This window comes from Grampus griseus (genome assembly GCF_964374135.1).
Source record: "Grampus griseus genome assembly, chromosome: 16".
NCBI classification, from domain to species: domain Eukaryota; kingdom Metazoa; phylum Chordata; class Mammalia; order Artiodactyla; family Delphinidae; genus Grampus; species Grampus griseus.
The window spans coordinates 6,093,473-6,106,518 of NC_139010.1; the positions used below are offsets into that span (position 1 = coordinate 6,093,473).

Here is a 13,046-nt window from a genome sequence, read left to right on the forward strand (position 1 = left end):
AACGACCAGAAGCGGAACTGCTGGACCACATGGTAATTCTGTTTAATGTTTTCAGGAACCACCATACAGTTTTCCATAGTGGCTGCACCGTTTTACATTTCCGTCAACTACAGGTAAGAGTTTCAATTCCTCCCCGCCCTGGCCAACACTTGTCCCATCCCTATATCCTTTTCATTTACGATACAATTCATCACAAGACGTAATTCAGGAGAGGGCAACGAAGTCTCAGAGAAGAATGAAGATAACGGGTTTCTGGAAGTGGCCACAGTTGTTGCAGGAGGGCTGGCTGTGTCATATTTTCTAAGCAAGGTATCGCAAATGGTCATATACGTGGGCAAATATGTTTATAACTAAAATATACATCTATAAGTTAGATGTTCACATCTATTAATGTAATGTATTTAGACGGCAGAACCAAGCTCATTCACCCAAGTAGTTCTTTGAACAAGTGAAGGTGGGAATCTTGGAGGCATCTTTCTGCACATGGCTGCGTTCTTGGACAATATCTAAACAATATAATTTCACACTTGGAAATCAGTGTCACCGGCAGGAATAACCCTCATACAAACAATGAGACAGTAGACAATTAGGGTGGCCAAGTTTATTTAGTTCAACTGTACATTTCAGGGCAAATCATTTAAGAGGTTCCTGCTTTGAAAGAACAGAACAAGAACCTGTTAAATTAAGAAGAAACACTGGATTTCAGAGTTCAGCTCGACAATGAAATTAGTACAAGCGGTGTGTCCCTCCTAGGCTTGTCTCTTGAACTAGGTCACTGCCATGCTTCCCTCTACTTACTCAGCAGCTCAGAGACGAAACGCTTTTAGAATGATGCTGGCTGAACAATGAATGGCCTTTGGATCGTTTAAGTAAGGCAACTATACTCCAAAAAAAAAAAAAAAAAAAAAAAAAAAAAAAAGAGTAGCAACGGAAAAGAACCAAGGAGGAGTCAAGGGGTTAAACCTGCTGACCCCTGTGCCCTGCTATAGGTCGTGTCTCCTACTTCCCCGAACAATGCTATCTCGAGGTCTCGAGTGCTTAATTTACAGGGATATAGAAGGCCCAGTCTTGGAATTCTCCATGCATAGAAATGGGCATTGTGGATTTCAGCCTGCTGTTTGGCAAGCCCTCAGCCCAGATGGGGTTCAGTAATGACTCCTGCAAGGTGCTTAATCAGATCCTCGAAGAGCCCACGACTGCCGTGTTTAATTATTCCGATTTAATGGAGCATTCAGCTGGATCCCACTTGGTTTGCGAGCAGTGATTACGGTCACGGGGAAGAGGGGCCGAGGACCCAGACAGACACCCGGGACCCAGTGATGCGCTACACAGAGATGGAGGAGCAGGGTCTGACATCTCCAGCTGCAGATGTGTATTTATAGCCGTTTTCTCTGAGCCAGCACTGATTTAGTCGAGGCAGATGATTTACTGAAACGCTAGGGCTCTGAACCTCCTCCTGCACACGTCCTTCCTCCCGACTTCACTGCACAGGGAAAGGCTGAGGGAGCAGCCGATATTCAAACAACAGAACTTCTACTCCAGCACCTAACGGCCTGATTAATGGATGCTGATGACCAGGACATTGGGAGTCTAACCCTTCATCGTGTTCTTTAATAAGCGGGCAAAGATACTTGCATGTCAAAGGGGCAGGTTATTTTTTATTTGCTCCTGTGAAAAACCAAGCTGCTCTGCAAATTTTAGGTAGGTCTCTGATATGAGGGCTGGAAAATGGAGGGTGGTATATTTCAGAGTCTGCAGACGCTAATGGTTGAGTCAGAATTTCGATTGTAAGGATTGAATGGGGCAGTGAATTGTCTTATATTAAGATGAACTGGAGGGCGCTTAAAAGATTTTTTTTAAAGTAACTTAAAGGCCCTGAATCTTATAAAAAATGCAAGAATGTCACCTTTGGAAGTGACGCTCATTTAAACCTTTTCTAAAATTCACGAGGTTTTCTTTGGGCTTAAGCTTCTGCCTAATTCCTGCTACTGAAAGTCAGGAAGCTTGGTCTTTGGGTTAACTTGGAGGTCACAGGTCAGAAACCCAATGCATTCCTTGGATTTTGCGGGTTTCTTAACCATGTTCCCTCGCTAAGGAGCATAAACAAACACATTTCTCTCCCACCTGCCTCTAATCAGGTGTTGAATTAAATCCAGTCGCCTGTGTCTACGCTCCTCTCTGCTAGTGACTAGCATGCCCAAACTGTGTCGGCTAGAACTAGGGAAATGCTTTTCAACTTGTAAGCGCCAAATCCACACACGCTCAGGTGAACTGGAACTCTTTCTTACTAACGAGTCACCCCAAAGAGCAAAGCGTCTGTAAAAATTTTCATCACCTCCTCCCGCACACCCCCAATCTTGGAAATTCTCAGGAAAAAACACTGGCTTGATTTCAGAGGATCTGAGATGACTTAATAACCTCCAGAGGTTGGGACTACAAGTGGTGGGCCTTTGCAGCTCAGGAAGGCATGCGTGAGTGCAGTTCACAGTGACTGCGGCAGAGGGGTGGGTTTGCCATAGATGGCCGCTCGTTCTAGTGACCCACCATCCTTGTTGGAAAGAGAGTAGGGTCACCTCTTCAAGAAGTCATATTCACAGCTTCTCCACAACTGGAGATTGTCGGTCCATCTAAATTTCATGTCTGTTCTCTCCTTAAATTGCCGTCCAGGCTTCCCGGGCCAACAGTTTACATAATGTGGAGCAAGACACGTTAACATCCATGTGCTCGACACCTAACCACAGTCACAGTTCCTGAAGAAATCTATCAAGAGCATGATTCTTGGGCTTCCCTGGTGGCGCAGTGGTTGAGAGTCCGCCTGCTGATGCAGGGGACACGGGTTCGTGCCCCGGTCCGGGAAGATCCCACATGCCGCGGAGCGGCTGGGCCCGTGAGCCATGGCCGCTGAGCCTGCGCGTCCGGAGCCTGTGCTCCGCAATGGGAGAGGCCACAACAGTGAGAGGCCCGTGTACCGCAAAGAAAAAAAAAAAAAAAGCGTTTTGAATAGATATCTCTTTGGTCTTGGGCTCTGCAGAGAAGCAGCTATGGTTTATGGCTTCATGAGTTTGACGGAGACTTCGGTTAATGACATGTCATCAGTTTCTGCATTTTAATGGGCTAGCAGGACAGCCGACTCCTGACATTTCAGAGATAATTGTGGTATCAGTAAAGGCAGGACTGTATTTTTACGCTCTCCACCCCTGCCCGATGTAAGTTATATTTTTAACGATAAACCTGCTCCTGGAGACTGAGAAGAGCAGGATAAAGCCTCTGAAATACGAATTAACTTTGTCACATGTGAGAATGGCCTGAATACATAATAGATCACTGCCGATGGTTAGAAAAAACCTGCTTGATATCACATATTATAAAATAAAAATGATTTCTAGTAGATACATTCTAATATTTAATTAGTTTGTACCCAGGAAGTCCTTGCAGAAAGTCAACATGTTTAGCTGCTAAGGGGGGTACCTTTTGTAATTAACAGTGTCTACGAGGACGCCAAGTTGCTCAAAACCACACGCACTAAGGGGAACACGACACGGGGATTTTCTACAGGTTGGCTGTTCACTGGAAACACGTTTGAAAAAAGTCGAGCAGGCCAAAAGTCATGCGGCCATGTTCTCTGGCATGGCCACCTGGCAGACTTGAGAGATGATTCATTCTTTGCTGGTAGAGACTGAGAAGTATTTCTTCAAAAGAACCCTTCTGGTCTGTGGGTGTGCCCTAGGGAGGTGGGGTGACTCTCCATTCAGCTAGGTTTGGGCCAGGTTCCTTTGTTTTCTCGAAGCGACGTCAACCTTGGTATCCGCTTGGTTGTCCTCTGAAGCAAATGCTTCCATCCCTGCCCAGGGACGCAGAGCTGCACGCAGGCCCTGGCCAGGACACACAACTACCCGTCGTTCAGCTTTTACTGAAGGCAAGAGCTGTTTATGGCAAACTGTCTGGTGAACATGCAGTCCAGTGATTCCTGTGAAGTGTAGGGTTTATCCCTGAACCAAACCTTTCCCTCCAGTCTCCCACTCAGCAGCAGCTCCGTGGGTTCTACCTGCGAAGACGTTTTCAAGTGTGACCCAACTTCTTGCCCCCATCTTATCTGCTCGCATCATCTCTCACCTACATGGGTCTTCCTTCTCTACTCCTTCCCTTATCCCAGGCGTTGGGCAACGATGCTAGCGAGTGGCCTGCAAGCTACAATGGCTCTTCCATCTTTAAAGGGCAGTAAATGAGAACTAAACAGGCAACAGACAGTATGTGACTCTCAAAGGCTAAAATATCGACTGTATGCCTTATACAGAAAGTCTGCAGGCCCCTGTTCCATGTAACTCCTTCTGCTTTCGGAGTCAGAGTAAGCCTTTAAAACACAGGACGTATAATAAAATAAACAAAACAAACAAAAATAAAACACGGGACACATTACGGTGCTTTCCTGCTTCAACAGCTTCCTTTTGACTTAATAAAATCCAGACTCTACTATGGCCTAGAGTTACTTACTGATCTGGCTTTTACCTGTCTTTTCTAACGTCTCCTTCTTGCCCCATCACTACCTATTTTCCCTATATCCTTTCTACAGACTCGGGGCCTTTGAACTTGTGTCCCCTCTGCCTGGAAAACTCCCCCCAGCTCCCTCTGGCCTGCTCCTTCCCCACCTTCAGAAGGTTCCTACCCACGGAGGTCTCCCCAAGCACACTGTCTACACCTCTGTTCCTCACCTGTAGAGAGGGGATGATCTAGGTAGCTGTCTTTAGGGTTGCCATATAGACACAATGGACACAGAACAGGGCCTGGCACACGGTAACGAGTCAAACAATGTCAGTTATTACTATAGTTACTACAGTATAATTTTAATAATAATTAAGGGAGCCCATCCCAGGCACTGTTTATTTGAGTTTCAAATAATCGGACGCCTGTCTCCCCTTATTAGACTGTATGCCCTGCGATGACAGGGCCCAGCTGGTCTTGATCACTGATGGCTCTTCCACTCCTGGCAAGTGCCTGGTTCACGGTGAGAGGGAGAGCGAGGAGGGAGGAAGATGCCTACCTGGCCCACGAAGCCCTGGCTTCCTGAGAACCCGCAGTCCCTGGACGTGTCCTGGAGGTGCGCCTGTATCTTCTGCAGGGGTGGCTTCAGGAAACGGCCTTATGAAGCCTCCCGCTCTATCCACTGCAGGACCGTTTAGTTTTCAATACACCACTCATGTGAATGAAGGCCATGTGAGAAATCCCTCTGAAAGGTAAATTCTAGGAATCGCTCTGCTTCCTCCAAATTCTTGATACGGTTTCTGTTCTCAGAAGGTGGAGAACTTTGTACCGTGATTACTGTGGTTCCCTTCCCACTCTGGCTCACGTTCTGTCTTCTTTCTGTCTCACCTTTGATTCAAGTTTGCAGTTTACTCCTTCCTGATTATTTTTCAAATCCCTATTACTTTATTGCATTTATTTTCTTGTAAGCAAGACCAAATGCTTTGCTGAATTAAATATTTAAAAAAAAATCAAAATGAAAGGCCATCTTGGGTAAATCACTTGACTTTAGCCTCCATTTACTGAGCTGTACAATGGGAATCCCGGCACCCACCTAGTAAGGATACTGTTAGGAGTCAGTGAGATCTGTGAGAAGTGCAGAGGACGGTGTCTGGCACGTGGCAGCCGTTACTCAGTACTAGTAACTTTTTACTTTAAATCAGGTTGGGATTCTGTAAGAAGGCTCAGTAGTACTCAGTACAGATTAAGGTCCTAAATTACCAGGAATAAATACTCATACAGTCAGATGGTGGACATATGAGAACCCCAAAGTCTACATTCACCTGACAACACTGTTCCTTGTGTGGACTCTTTTAAACATTTATTAAAAAAGCAAAATGTACGTTCATCTCAAATAGAACAGTTAAAAATGGTAAAGCAATACAAACAACTTGTTACTAGCAGCATCCAGTTGTTAGAAGGAAGGTCCTGCCCCACTCCTCACTCTGCTTGGGCAAGCTCAGCCTTTGCTGAGCCCGCTGCTACCTACACCGCCCTCCAGAGTAGTGCAGGTGAAACCAACGTTTATAAAATTAACAATTTAAGGTTAAATAAGCTTAAATAAGGGGTTAAATACAAGACACTTCATCAAAGCTTCTGTACAAAGATAAAACAAATTTGGCATCGTACAAGCGATTCTGCTGGCTCATGGCACACAGGGGAGCTCTCGTAAGTAAGCAGGTTGACTCTTTTTTTCCAACAGAGCATTAACTATACAAAAGTGAACTAAGAGTTGAAGTAACTACTCAGTGAGCCATTTACAAGGCATATGTATCTTTTCTTTTCTTTTTTTTTAATCAGAACACTGTTAATATTCAGGCACCGTTTGCTCCTGCAAATAAATAAGTCTCTAAAGGAACTGCATTTGAACTCGTGTTAGACACATCAGTGCTTTTTCTGTCCCCCTCCCGACACGGCTTTTCCAACTATTTCCCCTGCCTCTTTCTTATTGCTATGATAATGTGGCTGTAGAAATAAAAACTACTGTACATCCAAAAAAATAGAGCACCTTTAACATTAAAGTATATGTCTGATTATTTGTTCTCATGTTTATTTTACAATTCTAAAGCCCAAGCTATGGTCAATTGTTTTAATATCTCTACCAAGTCACCTGATATATAGGACATAAAACCCAGCCCTCGTCCCTCAGGAGGGAAGCCCACGCAGAGCTCCGTTTCAGCAGAGCCTCAGAGGGCCACACTGACACCAGCGTTACATTCATTCATCTTCACGAGCGTTGCTCTCCGCGGTCACACGGCGGCTCCCTGTGCTGCTGGGGGCGTGGTGCTAGACAGAGTGGGACAGCAAGCACAGACGGTGGGCTGGAAGCACAGCGAGAAACCACATGTTGGCGACTGTGAAGGGCCCCCGGGCTTCCCCGGGGCCCCCGGTGGGCGGCGCTCAGGTTACGGCTTTTTGTCGATGGTGTTAAAGAACCACTCCGTGAACTTGCGCAGCTGGGCCGTGGCCGTCTGCGACTCCTCCTGAAGCCGCAGGTTGTCCTGCCTCAGATGCTGCACCTCGGCCTGCAGCACGGCCTTGTCCTGCTTTTCCTGGGGGAAGGGGGTGGAAACAGATGGTCATGCATCTGCCGGACACGCTCTCTCCTCCCAGCTGCGGTCCGAACGCTTCTACCCTTTTTTTTTTTTTTACTGATTTACTTATTTATTTCTTGAGGCGAGAGGGAATCTGATTGCCCGCTCTAGTTTCTGCCAAAAACAGGGGGGTGGGGACGAGTAACTCAGAATATTCTTTCCTTTCATCCCACTTTGTTCCCAGCAGGAAGCGAGACAGCTGTTATACGGGAAGGTGATTAACCACAGTCTATACTATCCTTTCTCTGAAAAAGGGGGCCTGGGAAAAGGTATAGCCTTGGACAGGAGGGCAGAGCTTCCCGGGTGCAGCTCCTTACTGGACAAGTCGGAATCAGCATAGCCGCTGATCCTGGGCTTGTTTATCACGAGCTCATCTCATCTTAAAGCTTTCCTGGGACAGTGTATTTCCCTAATGACCTTCAAAGGGTGCCACTAAAAACTATGTACAAATTATCAAGATGTTTCAGGGGCTTCCCTGGTGGCGCAGTGATTAAGAATCCACCTGCCAACGCAGGGTACACGGGTTCGAGCCCTGGTCTGGGAAGATCCCTCATGCCTCGGAGCAACTAAGCCCGTGCGCCACAACTACTGAGCCTGCGCTCTAGAGCCTGCGAGCCACAACTACTGAGCCCACGTGCCACAACTACTGAAGCCCACGTGCCTAGAGCCCGTGCTCCACAACGAAGAGTAGCCCCCGCTCGCCGCAACTAGAAAAAGCCCGCACTCAGCAATGAAGACCCAACACAGCCGAAAATAAATAGTAATAAGAAAAAAAAAAGATTTTTCATAAGAATCAGACCTGGAGTTTCCAATAGACAGTAACAGAAAACGTACAACACAAGTTTGAGCTCCCAGACGCTGAAAGGGATGTCTTGCCCCAGACAGAGAGAGGGGGGTCACTGTCACAGTGGCGGTGGGAGATGACTTGATGGCTAACTCCACAGATGCACCTGCAGCCCTGTGCCCACGGCCGTGTGGGTGAGCCGGGGGCTAAGACTCTTCAGGAGATTGGCCCCCTCGGCATGTCTGGCCCTGCCCTCGAGCTTTGCTGCTATTTCCTGTCCCTTCTCACCTCTCGACCAAAGACACCGGTCCCAAGTGGAGGCTGGTGTTAGAACTCATTGCTGACTCAGCCCACTTCCCTCAGTCACAAGAGGTTCAAGCTCCTGGCCGCCCCAGGCCCCAGGGCTCTCATTCCCAACACGGCTCAGACATCCCCAGGGCCCTGCTGCGGCTCAGCTGCCCACCTCTCCTGATCCCTTGACCCTTTAACTCCACCCATGGAATGCATCCTGTGTCACCGAAACCTGCTAAACTCTCAAGCTTTTCCCCGGATATTCCCTTTATCTTCAGCTAGACATGAGTCTTGACTCTCTCCTGGGGACAAGGGCTTGTTCTGAAGAGCACAGGACCTGGAGGCTGCCAGGTCAACACCTCGCCCCAGCTGCCCGGTGCAGGTAACTGCTCTCCCCTAAAATCCCAGCTCCCGTGAGAAGCCTGACATGGGCTGTAAGACCTGCCACCCCTGCTCTTTGCCATGGTTGACTATATCTCCACTCCCTCCCATCATGGAAGATTCTAGAATGTGGTTCACCTTTCTTCTTTCCTCCTCCATCCCTCATGCTTATTGATGATCTTAAGACGCCGTAGATGTTCCACCTGATTCAGTCTCTTTGTGACCTCGAAGACTGCCCTCCTCACCCCCCCTCCTGGGGCCATTGCCTGTACCTTGAATCTATTACTGATAACCGCACATCTTCCTAAATGCTTCAAGTTCCCACTGCCTGACCACCACCTCCTGTCTTTCTAAAATAATTTCTCCAGTATCCACCCCTCCAAAAATGATCTAATCTACCAATCTTACCTTATTGTCAGCGTCCACTGACACCCCCTGTGATGACATTATTCCTTCTCACCCACCTTAGACTCTGAGTCCCTCAGTTTAATCACATCCTATACACACTGAATGGTCCTTGTCTATCACTGCTGGTCTTAATTCTTGTCTGAAATCGAATATTGGTTAAGTTCAACCCTCTAACTTTTCTACACCTACATCTGGAGACAGGGTGACCAGCTGGCCCAGCTGGTCTGGGACGTGCTTAGTGCCAGCTTTGAAAGTTCTGTGTCCTGGGAAACCCTCCGTGCCAAGCAAGCTGGGACAGCTGGTCACCCACACTGGAGGAAAATACCTAACTTATGCCGCAGTCTTACCAAATACATCTGGTCCAATTATCCTCCACTCTACACCTTACCCTCCATCCTTAAATCTCTCACCCTCCTTCCCATCGCTCACCCTCAGCTCTGCAATAAAGAAACAACCAGAGGGGAACTTTGCCAACTGTCTCTGTTTGGGCTGCAGCCATACCTTGCTTTGCAGATACCAGTGTTTTACAAATTGAAGGTTTGTGGCAACCCTGCACTGAGCAAGTCCGTCGGCGCCACTTTGCCAACTGCATTTGCTCACTTCATGTTTCTGTGTCACGCTTGGTAATTCTCCCAATACCCCAGACTTTTTCATTATTATTACATTTGTTATGGCGATCTGTGATCTTCAACGTGCTGTAATTGTTTTGGCATTGTTTAGCATAAGAAGTATTTTTTAATTAAGGTATGTGCATTGTTCTTATAGACATGTTATTGCACACATAACAGACTACAGTATACCACAAACATAATTTTTATATGCCCAAAATATTCATGTGATCCAATGTATTGTGATATTCACTTTATTGCAGGGGTCTGGAACCAAACCTGCAATCTCTCTGAGGTAGGCCTGTACTCGTGTATGAATGCATGTGTGCACGCATGCACACGGACACACACACACACTCTGCTCTGGTAACTATGCGTGGACGGTCCTTACTCCCATCCAGGCCAGCTCCCTCCTTGTTAGGCTCAGGACATTATTTCCCTCCCAAATGGATCATCTCCACCAGCGTTCATGCCAGCTGTCACCTCTCCCTTCTTCCACCAACAAAACCCTGCCCACGGCCCCTCCCGGCCTCACCATCACCCTCCAGCTACAGCCCTCCATTCCATCTCCCCGGATAGCAAAGCGGCTACTGATAACACGGTGCTGATGATCCAGAAAGAGCTCAGCAAATGTCTGTGGAATGAATGACTTCACATCTTTTGAGGACCAAGCTCGCACAGGGTGATGGGCAGAGCGGACGCTGACTCAGTAGGAGGAAGCAGCTTGGGGAGCCCAGGCTTCCTGACAGCCACTAACTCTTCTTAGGTCAGCTCATAAATGTTGGTGCAACTGAAAACTCACTGAACTGAAAAACGCTAGCCTGCTGCATTTCTGCCTCATCCTGAAGACTGGCCATCCAGGGCTCAACCTCATTCAGTCCAATCTACAGGACCTTGTGTCCCCTACAATGAAATACAGTAGCTGTGGGCAGGAAGATGGAATCAGACCTCAGGAGTCTCCGTTTCCATTTACTGTTGGGTTTTGACTAGGGCAGTTATCTTTCTTGAGTGTCTTTTTTTTTTTTTTATTCCTAATAGTTAAAAATGGTTGATTGTGTGAGAGAAAGAGTTCGGAGCACGGGCTTCCAATCGATTACTTTACCTTCCGAAGGTCGGTCTGCAGCTGCCGAAGAATCAGCTCTAGCTGGTTGACTTTCCCGGTCAGTGTGGATGGAGACCGCCCTCTAGCAAGGAAGGAAAGACTTAGAAAGACCCAAGCGCGCTGAAGTCGACACCGCAGTCGAGAGTTTTCGTTGGTAAAGTTTTCACGTAAAACATTCTATGGTGCGCTTAGAGCCCCGCAAGGAAATAAATAAGATTATGTCGGATGTCGAAAGTGAACGCACTGCTGCTTTGGTGGAAAAATCCCTCCTGGGTCGCTTTTGATTTAAAAGGGGATTCAGAATCTCTACAGGCATACACATTGGTAAGAAAGCAAAAGATGGGTGATCGACATGCAGTTAGCAGCTGAGATTAGGCAGACCAGAACGAAGTCCTGAGAACCAAATATAGACTCAGTTTCCCCAAATCTGCCTTTCTCTGTTAAGGAAGTATCAAGAGGCTCACCACCAAGATGAACATGCAAGTTGTTGATAACTCGAGTTGACAGAGAAGTTGGAATTAGGCGTGGGTGACACTGAAGGAACATATGCTCTGTGGGTGACGAGCACGCCGAGAACACGGGTAGAGACGGCTCGCTCTCGGCACCCCTCAGTGAGAGCCGTGGGGCTGGGGGCGGGACCAGGGTTGGTGGGCGGGACCGTGCCCTCGGCAGGTGGAGGACGGTCAACGAGGTACCCCCGTCTGATGCCGCTGCAGTCATCAGGCAGCAGATGCTGACCGGGCGTCACACCCTCCCACCCGGCCCGAGAGCCTCACCGCCAAGGGCACTGACTACACGTCTTGGCAGGACCCTCCCGCGGAGCACAGCAGTTATGCTGCCAAGCTCCATCCACCCGGCAGCGCCCGCTCGGTCCCTTCTCTGGGTCCTGAAGGGCTGGGGAAGGCAGGTGGAAATGGTTTCCTGGCTGTGGCCGGGGCTGAGCTGAATCCCTGTTAACAACTGGGGCCCGGGACACGGGAGGGAGGCGGTCCACAGGAGTCACATACCCAGCGGCGTCCATGAAATCTTTGCCACTGCCAGGATCGACACATAAAGGCAGCTCCTGGGCCCCTTCCAGGTCCTGCTCGGGGTGCATATCTGTCAGGGTGCAGAAGGATGCCACTCTCTGGTCTGGGGATGGGAGACACACACAGAAAGAAGCATTAGTAATAGCCGCCAGGCACCGTTTCTTCGTGGAAATGAATAGTTGCTAAATAAAACCTTCCCCTCCCCCCAGTCAGTTACTGCCCTGTGTGAAACAAAACAAAGAAGAACAAACTCAGGCAAGCTGCTGACAGTCGGAAAGCATTCAGACCGGCCGTCCATCTGGGCTGCACGGCACACTCACGTCACAGCCGGGGGAGCAAGGAGCAGACACTGGATTGGCTAGAGCCAGCCCTTCTTCTGTCCACATCCCAAGAAATGCCCAAGCTGCTGGCTGGGCGTGAAAGAACGGTGTCGGGGGACGACATGACTGATTCACAGAACCAAGGAGAGGGACCTCTCCTCAAGCTCTCCCCGAAGCCGGAGAGCTTCCTCGAGACACAGTGGCCCGGACACGTCACCCTGTGCGTCCCCGACCCTCCGTGCTTCCATAACCATGCAGACGTGCAGACAATGAAACAGAAAGAAAAGGTTACGGAGGATGGAGACCCCACAAACAGCCCCAGACAATCACCTAGATAGGACGTGTGGTGACAGAGTAGCCCAAGTTCTTCATCTGAGTCAAGACCTGAAATAAGATTTAGAATTTTCTTTTGAACAGTGATATCTCTCTTCACTTGAGAGCCTCTGGGGGCCCACATCAGGCTCAGGTGATGGAAATACAGCTGTGTGTGTGTGTGTGTGAGGGGCACATGTGTACACGTGTGCCAGTGTGCACATCTGCATGTGTGTAAGTGTGTGTACATGTCTGCCTGTGTGCATGTGTTGTACCAAGCCAGGAACTGCCCCGAGAGACAGTATAGTATTATGCATCGCCAAAGAGTGTGGAGAGATGGTACGTCTCACGTGTCCTGGTCCTGGCCGGACGCACGGCTGTCGTGACACAACAATGGTAAGTGGCGTGCCACACACGTGCCAATCCAGCTGCAGCAAGGCGTGACCATTTGGGGTTTGCTTAAATGACCAGCTCCCTGAAGGTAAGATAGTGGTGGTGAGAGAGATTAGCTGCATATTCTCACTAAAACCCTTAGAGGAAGATCTGCAGTGTTTACAGCAGCAAGAGCAACGATCGGCTCGACTAGCCCTCCTTAGCACGGGGCCATTTCTGTTCCTGGCACCAGTGACTTCACATCCAATGTCTCAAGAGCTAGGCAGGAAAGGGAATGTGATGTTCTTCAGAACGGGAACCAGACTGG

General features: G+C 48.5%; 1 protein-coding gene across 2 annotated transcripts in view; it reads right to left on the reverse strand.

Annotated features, from left to right (window-relative positions):
* Positions 1-5,873: 5,873 nt before the first annotated feature.
* The window catches only part of SIPA1L2 (signal induced proliferation associated 1 like 2), a 219,335-nt gene continuing 212,162 nt past the window's right edge, over positions 5,874-13,046 (reverse strand). Inside the window, exons 19-22 of one of the 2 annotated variants that reach the window (XM_082672924.1) lie at positions 12,365-12,418; positions 11,694-11,817; positions 10,687-10,768; positions 5,874-7,070 (exon numbers count right to left, since the gene is read on the reverse strand). In XM_082672924.1, coding sequence (XP_082529050.1) covers positions 6,924-7,070; positions 10,687-10,768; positions 11,694-11,817; positions 12,365-12,418 — 407 coding nt within the window. In that variant the 3' untranslated portion in view covers positions 5,874-6,923. The remainder of the gene's footprint in view (positions 7,071-10,686; positions 10,769-11,693; positions 11,818-12,364; positions 12,419-13,046) is intronic. The other variant, XM_082672925.1, reaches the window with a different exon arrangement.